This window comes from Porites lutea, chromosome 3, assembly GCF_958299795.1.
Source record: "Porites lutea chromosome 3, jaPorLute2.1, whole genome shotgun sequence".
Lineage (NCBI taxonomy): Eukaryota > Metazoa > Cnidaria > Anthozoa > Scleractinia > Poritidae > Porites > Porites lutea.
In genome coordinates, this window is record NC_133203.1 from 367,906 (window position 1) to 388,389 (window position 20,484).

At 39.5% G+C, this 20,484-nt stretch overlaps 3 protein-coding genes across 3 annotated transcripts; 2 read left to right on the forward strand and 1 right to left on the reverse strand.

The window, feature by feature from the left end:
- The first annotated feature begins 448 nt into the window (after positions 1-448).
- On the forward strand, positions 449-5,189 carry LOC140930095 (fimbrin-like). Its single transcript, XM_073379758.1, has 5 exons — positions 449-945; positions 1,493-1,773; positions 2,035-2,253; positions 3,130-3,477; positions 4,204-5,189. The coding sequence occupies exons 1-5, from the start codon at positions 519-521 to the stop codon at positions 4,801-4,803; spliced, it is 1,875 nt and encodes a 624-aa protein (XP_073235859.1). The 5' UTR covers positions 449-518; the 3' UTR covers positions 4,804-5,189.
- Positions 5,090-12,145, reverse strand: LOC140930094 (all-trans-retinol 13,14-reductase-like). Its single transcript, XM_073379757.1, has 7 exons — positions 11,678-12,145; positions 9,772-10,034; positions 9,146-9,347; positions 8,045-8,245; positions 7,343-7,714; positions 6,699-6,903; positions 5,090-5,935 (listed from the first exon to the last, which is right to left on the reverse strand). Exons 1-7 carry the CDS (start codon positions 12,066-12,068, stop codon positions 5,683-5,685), a joined length of 1,887 nt encoding a protein of 628 aa, XP_073235858.1. The 5' UTR covers positions 12,069-12,145; the 3' UTR covers positions 5,090-5,682.
- A 1,964-nt stretch (positions 12,146-14,109) lies between these two features.
- LOC140930097 (homeobox protein MSH-B-like) lies at positions 14,110-18,447 on the forward strand. Its single transcript, XM_073379759.1, has 2 exons — positions 14,110-14,453; positions 16,584-18,447. Exons 1-2 carry the CDS (start codon positions 14,207-14,209, stop codon positions 16,991-16,993), a joined length of 657 nt encoding a protein of 218 aa, XP_073235860.1. The 5' UTR covers positions 14,110-14,206; the 3' UTR covers positions 16,994-18,447.
- Positions 18,448-20,484: the final 2,037 nt, after the last annotated feature.

The window sequence follows — 20,484 nt, forward strand, 5'->3', positions numbered from 1 at the left end:
TGTTAATAGTATTTACGTTTTCCCTCTCTTTCAAAGTGAAAACATTAGGAAATAAGATATAAAATGTACGAAATTCATTTACAGAACAAAATTATTTAAAACTGCTGATTTCAAGAAATGTTTGTATTCAATTTAAATAACGATTTACTAAACATGCTAAAAAATAGTATTAATAGTATTTACGTTTTCCCTCTCTTTCAAAGTGAAAACATTAGGAAATAAGATATAAAATGTACGAAATTCATTTACAGAACAAAATTATTCAAAACTGCTGATTTCAAGAAATGTTTGTATTCAATTTAAATAACGATTTACTAAACATGCTAAAAAATCGTACGAGATTGAGACTGAGTCTGGGAACAAGGTGGCTTGCTGGCGCAGACAAAATGACGACATAATCAAAAGGATTGTGACGTAAGATGACGTAACAATTGAGCTTTTTTTTTAAAAAAAAGAGTCGCATGATGATTTATACCGACTGATACTTACAGAGAAAAAAGGGTATTCACAACTCAAAAATGGCGGAAACCAAAGGTTCCGAACTCAAGTCTATGTTTTCGAGTGCTCGTATGCAAGAAATGAAGCAAAACTTTGATAAGTACGCGAAAGGCAAGTCGATAAAATGCGAAGACTTCGGAAACGTGATGAAAGAGTGTGGGGAAGATGTTGCACCGTATCAGTTGAGGAAAATCATTTCTGAAGTGCAAAGCGAAAAGGAAGGGATGATCTCCTTTGACGAATTCACCGACATGTTTTCAAAGATGTCTTCAAAAGCGGTTGGGGGTCGCTACAAACATGCTATCGATAGCAAGAAAGGCGTTCAAAAAGTGGAAGGGGATTCGTCAGCTTCCGCTGAAGGGACAAGACACTCGTTTTCCGATGACGAGCAGATTGGATTTAGTGATTGGATTAACTCTGTTTTAGAGGATGATCCAGATCTAAAAGGTAAAGCAAAAATTACTTGACAGATAAAACTTAGTTTTTTCTTTCCTTAATTCTTTTACCTCGAAGTTTTTAAAAGCAAACGAAATATGTCATAACTTAATGGAATAAAGTAAAGCAGTAATAAAAAATTCTGTCCATTTGTTCACCCGAAATGTGCCCTTTTGGATTTGTCGTCTCGACCAATTCTCTACAACAAAATATATCTGATCTTTCTTCTGCAGCTAATTCATATGAAGTTAATCCTCGCAATGCTTGACTGCAGAAATTGTCGCAGAAAATTTTCACCGAATTTAACACATCGAGACTGGAAATAAACGTTGAACGGGCAGAAGTCGTTCGTGACGCAGTTGTAAACAAAATTGTAGGATTCACATTATATAAAAAATATGAAATAGTGCCAATCTAATCGAACTTTGAAAATTGATATTGCTAATTAAATCCTATAATTAGAGACTTGAGATTAAGATTTTCTTGGCATCATAATGTTATCATAATAAAGTTAAAATAAATGAAGTCAGTATTAATTATATGGTTGTTGCTCTTGTAGGAAAATACCTTCCAATCAAGGAAGAGGAAAAGGATGCTCTATTCAAAGCCATGGAAGATGGTATTCTTCTATGTAAATTGATAAACTGGGCTGTTCCTGGAACGGTTGATGAACGAGCCATCAACAAAAAGAAACTAAACGTGTATAATATCCATGAAAATCAAACACTGGTGCTGAATTCAGCGATGGCTATTGGATGTAACATTGTGAATATCGGAGCGCAGGATCTGATTGAAGGCAAACCTCATCTCGTTCTTGGCTTGCTGTGGCAAGTTATCAGGGTAAGTGAATCAACTAGCTGTAGTCTGAGTGAAATATTAAGACTTACATCATCGCACTTTCGTATAGCAAGCGTTTCCACCCTAGGTCTTTGAAAAGGTCGGCTAGGTGTCTCACTCGGATCAACCACTTTGTTTCCAAGTGTTTCAGAGTAAGTTGGGCTGAAAAACGCCGGTGTCAAGAGACGATCTGTGAGTTTAAATCAATCCTTTCCGTCCAATATTCTGCATTGGTACATAACTTCGCAATATTCAAACTTTTAGATCGGCCTGTTCGCTCAACTAACAATCCAGAGGTGTCCAGGACTTGTGCGTTTGCTTGAAGAAGACGAGACTATCGAGCAACTTTTACGTCTACCCCCGGAATCAATCCTACTTCGCTGGTTTAACTACCAACTTCAAGAAGCCGGACATGTTCGGCGGGTGGCTAACTTTTCATCTGATATACAAGATGGTGAGAATTATAGCGTGCTGCTACACCAGGTAAAACATACGGTAGTTTTAACTCTTCTACTTAGTTCGAGAAAAAATTAATCTGAAAGTACTTATTATTTAAATTCACTCCATTTTCTTGACGCAACCGAGAGCTTTTCGCGCGGCTGTATCTCAGTCTTACTTTCCGCTAAACCACAAATGAAAAACGCATCAAAGAAACCGCCATCTACGCAGGTTATCATTGGTTGATCCAAGCACGCTGTTAATGTACCTTAATGTGTGTATCGCTCTAAAAAGTGTTTGTTTAGGATCGCTTTTCTTGGGAAAAAACGAGCCTCCAAGATAGGCGTGCAGTTGTGCCCTAAAAAGTGATGCGCAAAACGCGCGGGGCACTTGGCTTGTTTTATTTTTTCGACGTCCCTACTATCTGAGAGCCTGGCTCAGGCTAGGAAAACGGCAAATGGCGAGTGAAACGGCGCGTGCGGAGAGCGCGAGGAGACAGCCTTAGACAGTCAGGGCGCAATGGGCCGGTACCCAATGGGCCATGTTCACACGGCAGGCATATTGTCCCGAGAGACTGCAAAAGCTTTGCCTTACCACCGTCGACCTCGCAGTGAAAACCTTGGGAGCGAGGCTAGACAGGTAAAACAAGGCTACTTTAGTCTCTCGGGACAAAATGGCCGCCGTGTGACAAAGGCCCATAAATTGCAAAAGTTGATCCACCGTAGTCCCGGACTAGAGGCAAAGTTGTCATGGATACAAGAGCGAGCGAACAAGCAGGGAAGGATCTAGGGGGTAGGGTTTCTTCCCCTCCCCTACTTAGGTTGTTAATTCATTTGCTGGCAATGTGCGTCAATCCCGTGGGGCTGCTAGCTGTTTACATTCCTTAAGTAGCTCTCTTGTTATTTCAATCTCTGTCAACAGATCGCTCCTGCCGGTCTGGGAGTTGACCAGCCACACCTGAGCGAATCTGACCCCACCAAACTTGCAGAGCTCGTCCTGGAAAACGCCAAGAAGATGAAATGCCGCAAGTTCGTCCGCGTGAAGGATATCATCAAAGGTAACGCTAAGCTGAATCTCGCTTTCTTGTGCAACCTTTTCAACAACTTCCCCGCGCTGGAACCAGCTGAGGAGGAGTTGCCCAATCTCGAGGAAACACGCGAGGAAAAAACGTTCCGCAACTGGATGAACAGCATGGGAGTCAAGCCTTTTGTACACAACCTTTTTTTGGATCTTGATGATGGCTCTGTTCTACTACAGCTGTTTGACCTGGTAAAGTATAAAGCCTAACAGTTTTCTGGAGGGGTTCAACTCCAAAAAACAACACAAATTTTCGAAACTATTATACTTCTTACCGATCATCAATGAGGAAAGGCATCATATATACTACCCCACCCCTGGCTATACTCCATTATTTAACTCATCTAACATTTTAAGGGCAACAAATGTTACCCGTAATAAGCGTGATCCTTCGGGGCGCGCGTCTTAAAAGGCCTACCCACCTACACCCAAGGCTGATGCCCTCCTCTTATACTCTTCATCAGTTTATTTTACATAATCTTCGATTAACGTGAGGGTGCTTAACTCTTAACCATGTTTCAGAACGAAACGTGTCAGGAACTTTACCCCTATAATATAAAACTGAACTTAGGGGAGTAAATAGAGACTGTACGGTAGCTGGGAATGGTGCTTTTGCAGTATTAACAGAGTGAATAACGATAAATGGTTGGCCATCCATAGCTGTCAGGGGAGGATTCAGGAATTTTTTTGACAGGGGGGCTCCAAACACCTGCACACTGTAGCTACTGTTTGACGCTAGTTACCCGCCCCTTGTTCCTGTCCATTAGTTTCTGGTAAGCTTTCGTAGACCCTTTGATCTACTATCTGCACGAGTTACATCTAAAACTTGTATACGTGGTCAATACCGTCAATCCCCATAAATTTACCTTTAGAACAAAAGACAATACCTATATCAGGTTGTATTGTTTACTAACGCAGATAAAAAATGGACTGGTGGATTGGACCAAGGTGAACAGACCACCTTATAAGAAGATCAGCGAGAAAATGAAGAAACTCGAAAACTGCAACTACGCTATTGAAGTTGCCAAAGCGCTCGATTTCTCAGTGGTTGGAATAGGCGGCCAGGACTTACTAGACGGCAATAAGAAGCTGATGTTGGGTATCCTGTACCAGGCAATGCGTGCATATACCTTGGTGATCTTACAGAAATGCGCAGGAAGCGACAAGCCAATCAAAGACGAAGAAATCGTCTCGTGGGTCAACGAGAAGCTGCAACAAGCCGGGAAAGAAAGCAGAATAACCTGTTTTAAGGATTCCAGTATTTCAACAAGTGGATGTGTGTTTGATTTGATCGACGCTATAAAACCGGGTTTCATTCACTACAATATGGTTACCAAAGGAGACACAGAAGAGGACAAGCTGTCTAATGCCAAGTATGCTATCTCAATGTCGCGGAAAATTGGTGCCAAATTATACGCGCTGCCTGAAGACCTGGTAGAGGTGAAAACAAAAATGGTGCTGACTGTGTTTGCTTGTATGATGGCTGTAGATCACGCACTCTCGGCTGCTAAGCCATAAGGACTGTTACTTGCAGAAATAAAAGTGTTGGACGTTTCTCTAAGTTATTAATATCACACGTATTTTTCTTACTGCCAACCAATGACGGTACACATCGCCACATTAAATCAGGAGCTAGGATATTTTTAAACGGCGCAAAATCAGTTATAACAGAGTTGAGTTCTTCTTGTGCGAGTTGAGCTAACAAATCGTTAATATTATCTTGGAATTTGGTCAGCTAGCAGAACACAAACTTTTATTCAGTTTTCTATTTACACTCGATCGTAAGTGAGTCAGTACGTGCTTTCACCCAGTTGGTAATGTTTTCAGCCGAAGCAATAATCAAAACTGGTATGTTGCATCAGAGATGATGTACATTTATTAAAGTTCAGCCCTGGAAAAAACAACTCATGTTAATTTTTAGTTTAAATGATCGTTTTATTCGTATTCCATTTTCTCCTCAGCCCAAATTCGATTATGAACGACTATGAAGACACCTTAACAGCATTGCCTAATAGCATTCAATCTGAAATAATTCAATTATTTCACTTTGTATCAAGCAGTATTTTCTACGAAGAAAGTACTGTATTATGCTGTTAAGGTCGGTCTGTCTCTTCTCCCGAGTTTGACAAAGGATGAAATCCCAAAGTCTGACCATTCTTAAAATAAGTGACTGACCCCATTCAACGGAAAGTTCTTCAGTTGCATTTTGCCAAAGCAAAGGTTCGTTACGCTGCAAAGTCTCAAGAATGGTTAAAACTTTTGCCGGTGATTATATAATCACTTCTTTCCTGTGCTGTTCGTCTTTTAATAAAATGCAATAACACAAGAACAATTTTTAACCATGAAAATTGTAAACTGAGCCACCTTTAAAATACTGAGGTCCATTTCACGCACGGCTCAGCGTGTTTTCTTCAGCTCCTTTTGTAGACGGCTGATGTCGGTGAATAAATTCCTCTTCAATACAGCTGAAGCAGTTATAACACCACTAGTCATAGCTCCTGCAAACCCACAGCTCATGATATCCTGCCCAGTCAGGTATAACCCACGGATTGGGGTTTCCGGTCGAAGCTTTACAGCCGATTGGGGACTGAAGCGATCTACGTGATGGTCAATACCGTAGATCTCCCCACGGGGCGCCGCGATGTAGTACCTGCAAGAAAAGTATCAATTTATTTTTTTTCTACACTGTACTATTTAGCCTGGGACTAGGAACGAGGGACTGGGGAGGGGTAACCCGCTCGGTTCGCCTCTTTCTTCGCGCTCGCCCCGTTATTCATCATTTACCCTGCGAGCATAGGTTTCTCTCTAAAAGCCGATTTAGACTGTAAGATTTTTGCTTACGACTATAGTACGCAACTAGCATGCATCATGACTTCACGACAGATCGTGTCGTGTAAATGTAAGACCCACAACATTCGTACGACACATTGTTGATGTCGCAAGTGAAGATTGTGCGCGTGGGGATGGTGTAAAGTCTTTACGTATGCTAGTTGCGTACGTAAGCAAACATCTAAAAGTCTAAATCGGCCGTTTTCATGGCTTTTAGCGTTTACGAAGTCGTTCGCGTGGCTTGTCTGTCGCGTAGTTGGTTTGTTCATACAACCGACAAGCCACGCGAACGACTTCGTTAATGCTAAATGCCATGCAAGAGAGAAACCTCTGCCCGCAGGGTATTCGTCCTTTTCCCCCTCACTTTGGAGTGTGGTTCCAAGTAATCAATGTTTTGCCTAGTATACTGTAAAACCAAAAGGATTAAGAGGGGAATGAAGTCCATTAAACTTACATTGTAAGGTGTAGTACTATGGGGTAAGCTTTGCATTCCCCTTTACTCTCTTTAACCGTGCCTGCGTAATCCAGGCGTCTTACTGCGAAGATATACTTCAGTGAAATGTAGGTAAATTGTATTAGCGTACCTATTGCTAAGAGGGCTTCCTACATCAAAGAAATCCACCTTGTCACGAATCTGTGGAAAGAGCTTGCAAGTCTGTTCCCATATGCGTTTACCAATGCGGTTTTTAATTTCCTCATATTCTGCGCCTCGCTTCATGACCCGCTCGTTTTCCCATTGCTCGAACCACTCATACCGCGCCAAGGTTATGATCGTGCACGTGGTTTTACCTGCGAATGTTGACGGCAGAATAACACAAGGGCGAGATTAACTTTGCAACAAATCACAGGGTAAACTACAGTGGTTCTACAATTAATTTTGTTGGTAAAGCTTAGTGGGTGTAGATTGATATTGACATTCACCTGGCAGGGTTTTCCTCAGTTTCACCCCTTATGAGTTTCTGGTTTCCTTTACCGTAGCCCGAGTATCAGGCAGGCCTTCCTTTGGGGTATATTTGAGGACATTTGACATTGAAGGGGGAGGGGGTGGAGAGAGAAAGGAAGGAGTTTCTTCGCCCTTAATAATAATAATAATAATTCCGTTATTCACCCTCGGCAATATTTATAGCACTAATGCTAATGCGGCCGAGCAAATGCCCGAAACAAATAATTCAAATTGAACTTAACAGGGTTAAAAATACCAACTATCACAGATGAGGTGTTAACTTACCAGGGTACCGTCTGTCCCATTCAGGATCCTTGGTGGACGGAAATGATATAAACAACAGCGGAATGTCCTCAGTACCAACAGTAGATGCATCCATTTCTAGGTAGTCTTTAGTGATTTTATCCAGATCATCTCCTGTAAAGGCCCATACATTCTGGGCCTTAAGTCCCAACTCTTCCTTAGTGGCCTTTAGCCCTACGTACACAGACATGGCACCGTAGCCATGCCGAACACCTTTAGTTTTCAGAAGAGAATTGTCAGTCACGGTGCTTTTATGACGTAAAAGATTCTCAAACGTGTTGTAGACACCCGCCGCGGAAATTACAATTGGAGCGTGAATATCCACCTGGTCTCCACCTTTCTCAACTTGAACCCCTGAAAAGCATAATACTGCTGTTAGTTCTCCAGTAACGTGAATAACTTTGTTTACAGCCACCCTTTCCTAGGCTGGTCTGGGTACACACTGGTCTCACTTTTTTCTGCTTCCTACACTGTAAATCTTTATGTTGAACTTCACTTAGAATCGTCACCACAGGAAAATACGCCGTGAGATGTTGAGTCCATATTTCTTCCTTCTACAATTGATTTACGTATTCAGTTGCATAAATAATTCTTAATTCAAATGACCGAAGTAAAAAATGTTTTCGCTACCAATGGGCAAAAAGAACACAACGACCAAACTAACAGTTGAGTAAGCTGACTTACCTTGAACTTTACCAGAACTTTCATCTACAAGAATCTTGGAAACATTTGCCCTTACTAACACCTTGCCGCCTACTTTCTCAATGACAGGAATTATATGAAAAGCTATTTCACTTGCTCCTCCACGAGGATATGAAGCTCCATATAAATAATGGTTTGCAAGTATAGAATGCATAGAAAAACTTCCTTCACCTGGCAGGGTTCCTGCTCAAAAAAAAAATGAATAAGAGGACAAAACAACAAAAAAGACTAAACAACTTTTACTGCAGACACAAGGTTTGAGATATGTGGTAAATTCCACACAACTATTACAATAAAAGCCACATCTCCACGACAATAAAGTCCCTTTTATAATCAATCGTTATTTATTAGCTTACGTGGCAGGTGCTGAAAGGGGAAGAGGACGGGGCTTTTGGATGCACAAGAGGGTGAGGGGCAAACAAGGAGGGGGGGAACCCTTACGTGCCTGAATTTTCCCCATACCCCTTTCCCTTTTACTGCCTGCCATGCAGGGTAGTCAATTATCTACAAGGAATACACGTTTATTCTTGGGCAATGCGACTAACAAATCAGCCAGTGGTTGCCCCATACGCATTGCAACACATCACTGCCATCAGGGCCGTCAGTGAGGACAGGGGACTGGGGAGCAGGACCCCCAACAGCTATTATAGGAAACAAAAGGAAAATGAACCAAAAGAACTTACTAGCTGATCAATTCCTGCCAGCTAATTGCATACAGTCAAACCTCCTCTTACGGCCTTATAACAGACACCTCTCTACAAAGGCCACTTTTTTTCGTCCTGCTGGACAAAAAATCCATACATTGACTCTTGTTTAAAACCTCTCTACAACGGCCACCTCTCTATAATGAACACTTTCCTCTGTTCCCAAGGTGGCCGTTGTAAAGAGGTTCAACTGTATAACTGGCAAACCTGAAATTTTAGTGACAGCTATAAGCAATCTTTTAGCTTTTAGTGCAATTCGTTTTGGGCATTTTATGCATTTTTTTGACCCTGAAAAGGTAATTAAAAATAACAGCTTTGATAGTGTCCCTGAAGTGTAATTTAGTTTATATCATCTAGTCAATAAATATGAAACTCATACCATAATCGCCAAAGTTATATGCCAGGACAGTTTGAAGATCTTTATTGCTGGTTAACTCACTCAACACCTCAGACACTGTTCTCTTGGAAAACTTGAAAAAATTTGTCATCCAGTGCACTAGACCAGTCTTGAACATGATTGTTGCAAGCCACACTGGCATCAATTTAAATGCCACATAACCAATAATAGATTTTCGACATTCCTGACCAGAAATCACGTAGAAGTGTGTCAGTGTAACAAGATACTTAAATATCTTTCATGACAACATATAACATTGTTGACCCTCTAAACATGATTTTTATAACTGGAACTCCCTTACTCTAACAATAGCATGTATGTGATCAGCTAGGCCAAGCACTCTAACACTAACACTAGTGTTAGGGTTATGTCAGACACTGTTGATCAAAGTTTCTTTAGTTTCCTGCGTAATGTACTCTCTTTTTCATTAATGATATATTATCGGTATATGAGCAAGCAAACCAATATTCAACTCTTAATCATCAACATCTATGACAAAAATTCCCTAAGCTTAGAATAATTTTCACTGCCAGTTATTCAAGAGAAAAGCAACACTTGCAAACATCACAAAACACTCAAAAAAGCAATTTGAAGCTATTTAAACTCACTTTAAGTAAATCCATGTACTTGTCAATAGCTCCCTTCTCTGCTGGAAAACTGTCACACAAGGCTTTCCTGTATTCACCATTTCTTCCACCACAGACCGGATATTTCCTCTGGTTTTCTCCATCTCCAATAATTACAGTATCAAACTGTGTTTCTAGAGGAGCCCACACCAGCTGACCTTCAGTAAGCTGATCAGAGAGAAGTCGTAACATACCATTGCATTCCATCTCCCCGATGTAGTGAATTCCTGGGTCATATTCATAGCCTGCCACACCAAGAAAGATAAATATTGTTAGCCAACTGATGAGGGAGAAAGCAGTGAAGGAAGAGGAAGTACAATTTTTACTAGGCAGCCAAATTTAGTGTACCCAAAACACTCTTGACTGTAGGGTTCAAATCTGGTTACATTTCTTAAGAACCTTGTCAAGCCCATGGGCTGCTGTGTTAGGTTTCTAAAGCAATCTCATACCATTTCACACAACAGCTGATAATATATAGATTTAGCCAGGGCTAACAAAAATGACTGATTGGGTCTAATTAGCAAAAAACAACTTTGCATGTATCTGCATATATCTGGACGTAGCTAGCGCGTGTCAGTAAATGGAGAGACATCGGATTATTATCCCTTGCCATTTGGTGTTCCTCAGGGTTCGTGTCTTGGGCCCCTACCCTTCAGTGCCCTGTGGGGCTGCCCTCGATGCGCCTAGCCCCCGGCCATGTATTGTCCACTTCTTTGGTGATTTAGGACCTTTGAAATGGGGTTTTTGGCATTGTGAATGATGGAAAATAGGCATTTTTCATCAGAACATCTGTTTCTAGTGGAATTGTCTCCATGTCACAAATGTCATGGAATTTATCGCTGCCAAAAGAACAGACCCGGTCAAGAGAGGTTTGTCAACCTTCTCTTTTTTTCTCTCTTCTGTCATCAGGGTGAAAAACTATCGCTAAAAAAAAAGGCATTAAACAGTGCCTAGGCGGTCTGAAATACAGTCAGAAGACAAAGAAAAACAAGAAAACCCTAAAGGTAAGCTTTAAAGCAATATTCAATGCCCATTTTGCTAATTTGGTGACCAAAGAATATTTCTCATACAATGTCTTCTAATTTTCTTGCTGTATGAATAACTAATTAGCTTAGCAGGGTAGTGTTATTCTCGAGTTCTTGGTATCCTATGAGAGCTAAAACAAAGTCAACACACAAATAAACAAAAGAAAATACTAAATGCAAGCTTAATTAATTAGCTAATATCATAGGTGACGAATTACTCCTTAATTTTGGCGCGAAATTTCAGCGTTAATTTGTAATTTCACATGTGAAATTATAAAATTGCCATGGCAACCCGTCCGTACGTCTCAGTGTCAAGATGGCCACGAAGTTTTAAAATGCTGTGAATGAAGATGTCAGGGCACAAAAAGACGCTTTAGAAAACCTGAACACACAAGAGAACATCAAGAAGGATTCTAACAGGTATTTTGCCGGAAAAGTCTAGAAAATTCTGAACTTTATAAGTCAAATTTAAGGTCTAAACATTTGAGAGAGTGGAGTTCTCGATCGTTACGATCCAAGATAAACATGTCAAAAATCCAAGATTGCTAATGTTATTCGTCACCCATGGTATTAATAGGTAATCAAATGGTATACTCGTGAAATTAGGGAATAATTTCACTTGCGTTTTGTCCAAATCCTAAAGGCGAGGGAAATTGTTAGGATTTGGACAAAACGCGCGTGAAATTATTCCTAATTTCACACGTCACCATTTTATTACACATACTAAGTAGAGCCTCTCATAGTTAGCTTGGGCTACCTGTGCTTGTATGCACGATAAATGGGCAGTGTATGATCTTACTCTTTAATAACAATGTCTCAATAAAAATCTCTAAATTTAATCCCTTGATTTTCTTCTTTTTTACCTTTGTCAACGAAGGAGTGGCAACAGCCTCCAGCTTGATCGTGTTGTTCCAAAACTAAAACTTTCTTCCCCGATTTAGCCAAAAGCGCTGCAGCAGACAGACCTCCAATCCCGCTACCGATTACGATGGCATCAAGGTTCTCAGGAACTTTACGAGCAACAAATCCTTGCTTGATAACTTTATCTCGCTCTCCTTGATCAAGAACCAGAGGTTGCACAGATCGGCGGCAGTCGAACGCGAAAGGGTTCGAACCACGCTTCTTTAGCTTTCGGCGAATTCTTGGGACTATAAAAAACATGGTAAAGAAAAGGAAACCGGACAGGAAGAAAGCTTTGGGATAGGTCCTTCTAAAATGAAGGAGAAGTTCGAGGAGTTTTTCTATTAGAGCCATTATTTTCCTTCCCTGTTTCGTTTAGATATGATCTTGCCCAATTCCCAACTTTCGCAATCCCGTATCAAGACTCCTCGATCATTTCCAGTCGTATTTTTAACTTGCACGCGCAGGGGGTGATGGGAAGGAAAAATTGCAGTATGCCGTTCATGTAATGGTCAATGAAAAATTACGTGAAATAAACCATAATTTAAAAAAATTAAGAATTTTTGTTCTTAAAATTTCTTCTTTAACTGTTCCGTTACTTTGCTTATCAGATAATACCAAAGCCGTCGCTGGAGTTCTACATGCAAATGGCGTTTTTTGGGCAACGTTTTCGATTATTGCTTTTATGCAGATTCCTACTTTATACGTTTTGACACTGATTGGTTTTTACTTTCGGCACTTGCAATTGGTGACTTTGGACTAGGGTGACATTCTGAACCATTTCTCAGTGTCTCGTCTGAACTGATAACTGCAAGAATTCAGAAGATAACTTGCATAGACTGCAAAACAGTCGATTTTTTTTCTCAAAATCAGTAAAGAAATCGGTAACACGTGGCATAAGAGTCTTTCGCGCGCGAAGCGCGCGAACCTCGCTCCCTGTTTTCAGTCTTGTTCCAGACCTTTTGTTTGATTGCTCGTGCGTACTTGAATACGCAAAAATACGGACTGTTTTGCAGTCTATAACTTGTAGAACTTAAGAGTTTTAGAGAATTTTGGCGGAATTTCGCCGGAATTTCGCCTAAGGACGGACACATTTAGTAACAGTTCAATTTCTAACTAAATACAAATGACACTTTATTCTCCTCTCTGATTGGACATGCTACCTGTCAGCCGGAAATGAAATATGATTCCTCACGATCTTTAAACAATGACGTGAAAACGACATCATGTCTGTTCGATGTTTTGAAAGCATTTTACTCAAGCATCAGATTGCCTAAACTTTAAGTCAAATATACTATGACATTTTACATTTTAACTTTACTGACAAAAATATGGTTTTATTTCCCTCCTATATTAAGGCAGTTTGTCACTGATGCACGTCTAATCGTCCAAACTTTCGAACCATGGAATGTACCTTTCGAGTTTCTTTGAACTGCCGACATACGGACCCTGAAGCGTTTTGCGAAGACAAATATTAGAACTATTTATTATGGCCAATTTTGTCTTAAAACAAAAGTTTAATAACTTGGTAAGTTCAATCAATAGAGTTGTTCCACTGCATGGTAAACTTGTGAATAGGACATAATGGCTTTTATTCCAACGTCCCTTACTGTTTTTGTGGTCTATTCCATACTGTTTGCATAGCGAATATAATATGCATATCTCTCTTATTAGAGTAAAACCGCGAAACTCAAGCGATCTTTTATACTCATCATAGTTAGAAACGTTAATTAAACGTAGAAAACAATAGCTCTTTTTAAACACGCTTTATTGCTGTCTATTATTAGAGAAAAGAACAACTGTGCCTGCTGCAGCTAGGGAAATAACACTCGATATCCCACTGAGCGGTTATTAAATGGGGTAACTTTTGAACAAGCCGATATTAACGAAATCCCGGTACAATGAGAGAAGAAAGGAGACAAAAAGGAATTGAATTTTTTATTTGAGCGTCAAAATTGCAAACAGCTACAAAATATCGTCATAAAGGTTTAAATTGTTTAGGTTAAATCATCGGAGGCTTATCACCATTAAGAGTAAACGGATAATTCGGTGTGCTAATAGACGAATAATGCTGCCGCCTAATTGTTTCATAATAACTATCGGCGTGAATTTCATTGTCCACTGCTAAACATAGTAAGTGACTGTTAAGAGAAATGCTAAATGTTTATCCTATATGCAACCAACAAACTCCGAATGTTTGCAAAATACATCTTAGCTTTCTTTAGACTTTTAAAAGAAAATCATCATTTAGGTTTCGTCTTTTTTTAATAATTTCCTTGACAAAACGTTTGCCAGTGGCTGAGTTTAATTAATCAATTAACCAATGAAATGCGCTTTATGCTAATAAAAGTTTCTACAGAGTGATATCGATCAGTATTTAACACATTTCCTGGAGGTCAGTTTGGTCTTTACAAAGTTATATTGACTCTGCTCGTATGAAACAAACAAACGGTTGAAGACTCTTACTAAGGCGGCTTCAGCTAGTGCTGATCATGGACCAGCGACCAAGGTATAACGCTTCATCTAGCTTCTCTATTGATAACATTTTAAGCGACAGGAAAGAAGAACAGAGGTCTAGCTTTCCTTTTGAGTACCAACACCAAGGCACACCTGACTACCTGCAACACAGTGCACACACAACTTATCCACCTCAGTTTCATCATCACCCTTTGGGTTCTGCGTGGTCTTCATGTCAGCCTTATAGTTGTCCCCCGTTTGACAGATCTCGGAAAACGACGGGTAAGTTTATTTAGTGTATTTAATGAATCACTTGACTTCACTGACTAAGAATAACAACCTGATTATTATTATAATAATATAATGAGAACTTCTAACTGACAAATTAAAACAAGACTACTCAAGAAGGCAAACAGGAGTAATCTAATCATCTGTGTATCCACTGTAAGTATCAGTTGATGTCAAATGAATTTTCAAGGAGATCACAAGCCTTATCAATGATTTTCACTAAAAATTTCACCCATCGTTATTGATCATGTTGTTCAAGAGAAAATAAACTGAAACTAAAAGCCAAGACCGGAAAATAAATGTAAAACGAAATTAGTCTCTAAAGAAACTTAGCGGGTACCACATTGGTGGAGAGGTCGGAAAAAAGAAGTATATCTTATCACCTGAGTTAATGAATAATCAATTAATGGAAAACTGAAATTTCGGATCGAAAGGGGAAATTGACGCAGAAAATAAAGTTTCCGGAAAAATAAGCAATATTATCCATCCAAGGGAGTATTGGATTAGGAAATAAAGTGCTTAATTTCTTACCCTTTCTACATAATATCTGAAAGTTAAAGTAACTGAAAGTTTTTTATAAGAAAAGAGTAAAAGTAGGGAAGGCCGAGTCTTAATCAGTGATTGTGGTGGGCACTCACTACTACAGGACAATTGCTTGAGGTAAAACATAATATTTAGTTGGTTAACTGTGATTTTGTACATGAGTTTGACCTAATTTCGCAATGGCATCAAACGCGCAAGTAGATTTGGGTAAATGCTTTATTTGCATGTACAGGAGTTATAACTGACTTTAAAGATTTGAATCTGAACCGTAACTAGTATCTGACTGAAGCATTTTAAGATGTCTAAGACATGAAAAGTACTTTCCTTTGGTGCTGTTTCTTATGATGTACTTCCTATAACCAAGAGCCCCTTCATCCTCTCTTGCTATAACTGAGTAAATGAGTGACAAGAAAGCAACACAATAGTATACAAGAATGAAACCAGAATAATGAAAGCCTGATTTCCGGTTAGAAAACTTTGTTTTGGAGCTTAGTTATTCTTTAACTGGGAACAGTGTCAGGTTTTCTTAGATTGCTATTAATTGTTTGTCCATCCGATCAGGACATAACATTTGCCCTAGCTATAGCTACAATGTAGGTTCAACTTATCTTAACAAGCGCTTTTAAGGTGTTTGAATTTGCATTAGTTGAAATGTAATTGTAGTATAATTAAAAGTTACGCCGATCATTGAAGTGAGCTAAACAGAGTTTTTTGTTGTCTAAGATACCTAGTGTCGGTTAACGTGGCCCTTAAAGCAGACTATGTTTCAGTTCTGTTCAATAAAATAGCACCATCAGATAGTGCTTAAAAAAGATTTCATTTAAAAAGTCACTTTAAAGGTTGACATCAAGAGGCCCGTTTCTCGAAAGTCCGGTAACTTTTCGGGCCTGAAATCAAATAGGTATTAAAATAAAAAATCTGAATAAAAGGGCGGGTCCTAGATGACAAACCAGTCTGTTTTGTTTTGTTAACTGATAGTTTTATCATACTAACTGCAAACTACTGAAACCTCGATGCTAAGCTTCCGGGCCTGTTAATTATCAGGACTTTCGAGAAACGGGCCCCAGATGCCACATCTTGAAACTGGGCCCGAAAGAATGGCACTTAGCAAATAACTGATGACCAGTAGGAAAAACTCTTTGAATTATGCAGAGGTTCACGCAACACGTAAATATAACTGACTGGTTCCTCTTGTCGGATCTCTAATCAAAGAGATGCTGTAGCCAGACGTCACTTAAAGTGTAAAATAAAACAAACCTAAATGTAGGGCTTGCACTACGCTAAAGGGCTGATTTATTATAGGCCAATATTTCGCCTAACAAAATTAAATTTAAATTTAAGGAGCCTATAAAAGATATTTTCTCTCGGTATAGCTCTGGTCCTGAGGAAGGCTAGGAAGGAAATATTGGCCTATAATAAATCAGCCCTTTGCCGTAATGCCAGTTCTGCATTCAGTTTTATTTTAGCTTTTGTTGATGACCAGTAGCAATCCGTTATGGTTTTGAATGTAATTTTGAGTCCATTAGGGATAGTACTTGCTGACCTATTAACAGGTAAACTTGTTTCGACTCTTTGTTTCAGTATTGCAACACGAGAGCAGTGCGCGCGAGCGAAGAAGAGGCCGTGATCCAACGAAGAAAAGAAAACGAACTGCATTCACCGCAACTCAAGTGAAGGAACTTGAGGGAGAATTTCGAAGAAGCAAATACTTGACAATTTCGCGTCGAACAGAACTTTCAAAATCTCTCAAGCTAACTGAAACACAAATCAAAATTTGGTTTCAAAATCGCCGCACTAAATGGAAGAGAAAAATCGCCGCTGAGATGGAATTCAGCGCGCACTCGCCTGGAAACTTGTATGGTGGTCCCCCTCATCCGGGACTTCATCACTGCAACCAACATTGTCACCCTGGTACGCGCGCCATGCCATATAACATTTGCCAAACAGGTTTCAAACCAGTTTTTTGTCACCCCCAAGTGCCATTCACCTAAATAGGCGGGAATAATTATATGGTACAACTGAGGTGACTATAGGAAAAAATGGTTCATCGGCGAGTATATAAATATATATCCTAGTTCAAAGCATATCTGATCACTATTGCCCTTCAAATGAACATGCAGTTGATGGGAAATAGACAGACTGTAGCTAAAGCGACAACTTTGGTTTAAAGGTACGATTCACACCCTCAACGCGGAGATCTGATCTCACTTGTGACGATTGACTACACTATCTAAATGCAATTTTCGGAAAGTGCGCAACATATGAAACCAACGACTAGATTTCCGTATACCTCTTTGGCCTTGTTGGTTTACAGATTACAAACAATACGATGTTGCTCTGCTCTAGAACACTATTTCTTTTAAATTCCTCCATCATGCACGTAATTTGGGTGTATATTTTATAAAAAGACAAACACAAAAATGTCACTCGAGAACGTAACATGATTTGAAATGGAACAACTTGCTGGTATTGATATCTTTGTTGTTTCCCGGCCGCTCTTGTTGCATATTGATTTGTTTAAATTTCTGTTTTATATATTTGGACCAACAAATCAAAGCATGAAGTCAGCCATAATTTAAAACCCTGGCCTCAGTTGCTCATAAGGTGGATAGTGCTATCCGACAGGTAAATCACTATATTTTTTAGTGGATAACGCAACTGGTTTTTGTAATACCTATCTACTAGATAGTCATTTATCCAGTCGATAGCGCGCGCTAACCAGTGTTCGAACAACTGAAGAGGTAAGGGAAATAAACATTGTTATCATTCGATGCAAATTTTTTCCTTTTCATTGGCCGAAAGCCCACCACTTGACCTGAAAATAACTGTCTACAAATAATGGTCTGCTCATTCGCAATGTCGTCCAACTGTGTTTGGCTGCAAATAATATTATCCTCATGCGTAAACCAAACCACGCTTTTCTCCTTCTTGAGATCGCTATTGCATGGAAAATGGCAGATCGCTTCGCTTCCCGAAGACATTCATTGAAATCCGACTTGGTGATTGAATGATAAAACAATTATTGAACTCGGTTAACGTTATGGTAAAATATCATTGTTTGTCTATTTCTCGCAGATCAATTATTTGCCGAAGCCTCCGGCTTTGGCAAATAATTGATCTGCTCACCACTGACAAATCACGATATTTTGTTCAACGTCGTCCAATAACTGTTAATGATATGTCAAAGTCTGTCGAAAAGAAGTAGTGAAATTGACGATTTACAATTCAAAAGGAAAACGGGTACAATAATCTCACTCCTTCAGCACACCAATGAAATCGGGGACCAAACTCTTTCCCTGAGACATGCGGCTCCGGGAAGTTATATATTTCGAAGGATTAAGATGCACGTTGGCACGTGGATGATCGTTTGCTTAAACACGAAATAATATCCTGAGACGAATCTCATTCTGTCAAGTTCCATTGCATTTCTGTTCCCTCCTCTTAACTGATAAAAGGGGGAACAGCGAAATTCATGGCATATTTAGTTAAACTTTTAAATTTAACTGAGGCAGAGTTATTTAAAAATAACTCTGCCTCAGATAACTTTGGTTGCATGTCAATAGCTTTCTGTTCAATTCAGTCTTTCGATTCGAATTCAGATTCGTCACTTTCGTCATTTCACTATATCAACTTAAATGTCTTTACAGTCTTTAAATGACCCTAAAACTGGCATAGGAAAAAGTCTCACTAGATAGTTCAAACTTAAGTTTTGCTTTGTTTAATATTTTGAATACAAGACCTACCTTGTAAACTGAACTATTATCGTGTTTATGGTTTGAGTAATTTACATCTTTTGTCTTAGCCAAACGCTTATTTCTAATATACGAAACTAATGCATTCCGAGTGGGCCTCACTTTACTTGCTTTTAAAGTTCATATGTTTACTGAGTTGAAGGAAAGAAGAGATGTATTACCAAAACAGTTAACTTAAGTCACTTTATCCTGCACACTATTAACTTCAGTTATTGATACGATAATTTTGTGGACGTTACCATTGTCGGAGAAAATAATGAACACACCTCTTTTTGCGGTGTGAAACGAAACCAATATACTCAGTCTAAGCTTTTGCTGGTAAAACATTTTCTGTTCCCCATGTTGATATGCTATAGACTGAATACAAGACAGATTCATTCTGATTATAACCAAATGCGTGAAACTCGAGTTACAGCATTTCATCTACAACTTTGGTTTCAATACAAGATAAATGTTATAGAAGTAGATAATGTTTGACCAATCATTACCGAAACACCCCAACTTACACAATAATAACTGATAATCGGAGGACGTTTCCTATGTGTGCACGATTGTTTTTACGGTCATATTGAGGCAAAGATCAATAGCAATAGTGGACCCACAATCATGCAGAAAATTAAACCCCAGAGCATGTTATTGTAGCTCCTTTTCTGACAAAGAAAACACATGCGTTCAGTTTAAAATTATTTTGTGCAATGTTTCTTTCAATTATGAGGTGTGCGGAGCGAACGTGTATTTTAACACTATCTGCAATAGCAGGATAAATATATTTTAAGATAATGTACAACGTGGGATAAAGTAACACAATATAGGGTCGGTAATACCATCATATCAAAACCGCAAACAAAGATAGCAGGAGGCCGGCCATAAACAAAACCCTTTTAGTTAATGATCGATTTGTAAAATCCTTTATCGAGACAAACATGTTGGGTTAACCACCATATTTAATTGCCACGTGACTGACAAGCGCGCACCTGACCCTCTTGTAGCTCTTGCCAATTAGGTCCTATGCCACCCCCTATATCACTATACAATAAAGACATAGCGAATATTCATGTTTACCATGCGCCGATAAAAATTGTTATAAGCGTAGATAGCACCGTTCACTAGACGCAAAGACGTTTTTGAGCGATGCTCGTCGACCGGAAGTGGTCATTCTTGGGAAGTCAGTGGTTTTGCCCAACACTTTCGGCTTCAGGTACATCGCTAAAAAACGTCTTTGCTCTTATCCAGTGGATAGCGTATTTGATTTACTGGTGGGTCCAACTTCGAACAACAGGTTTGTGATATTGTAAATTATCGTGCGTTCGATTCTTAGGTCTTATAGTAGGCTTTCAAAAGAGCTTTACAGTGTAACTTGCTCTTTTTAAAACTAAAGAAAAATTGAAATACAGTATTATTTTAGAAAGCATTATATTAATAATTGGCATTTTTGTGAGATAAAAAATCGTGTTAAGTCATTAAGTCCTCCGAGAAGACACCCCGACATGGGAAATAGCTGCAGATTTTCCCCGGTGTTGGCGTTGTTTAACCTCGTCCCCAGGCTTTTCCCTATAGAAAATGGGAGAGGCGGAAAAAGCCTGAGGACGAGGTTCGGTGTTGTGTGGTCAGGACAGGTGTCAAGCTAGAAGGCTGTGTCCAGGAGAGAACAGCTGGAGGGTCCGAGGAATTGAGCCACGCTCAATACCAACAGCGTACATATGCTGCAATTGAGACCGAAAGCGGACTTC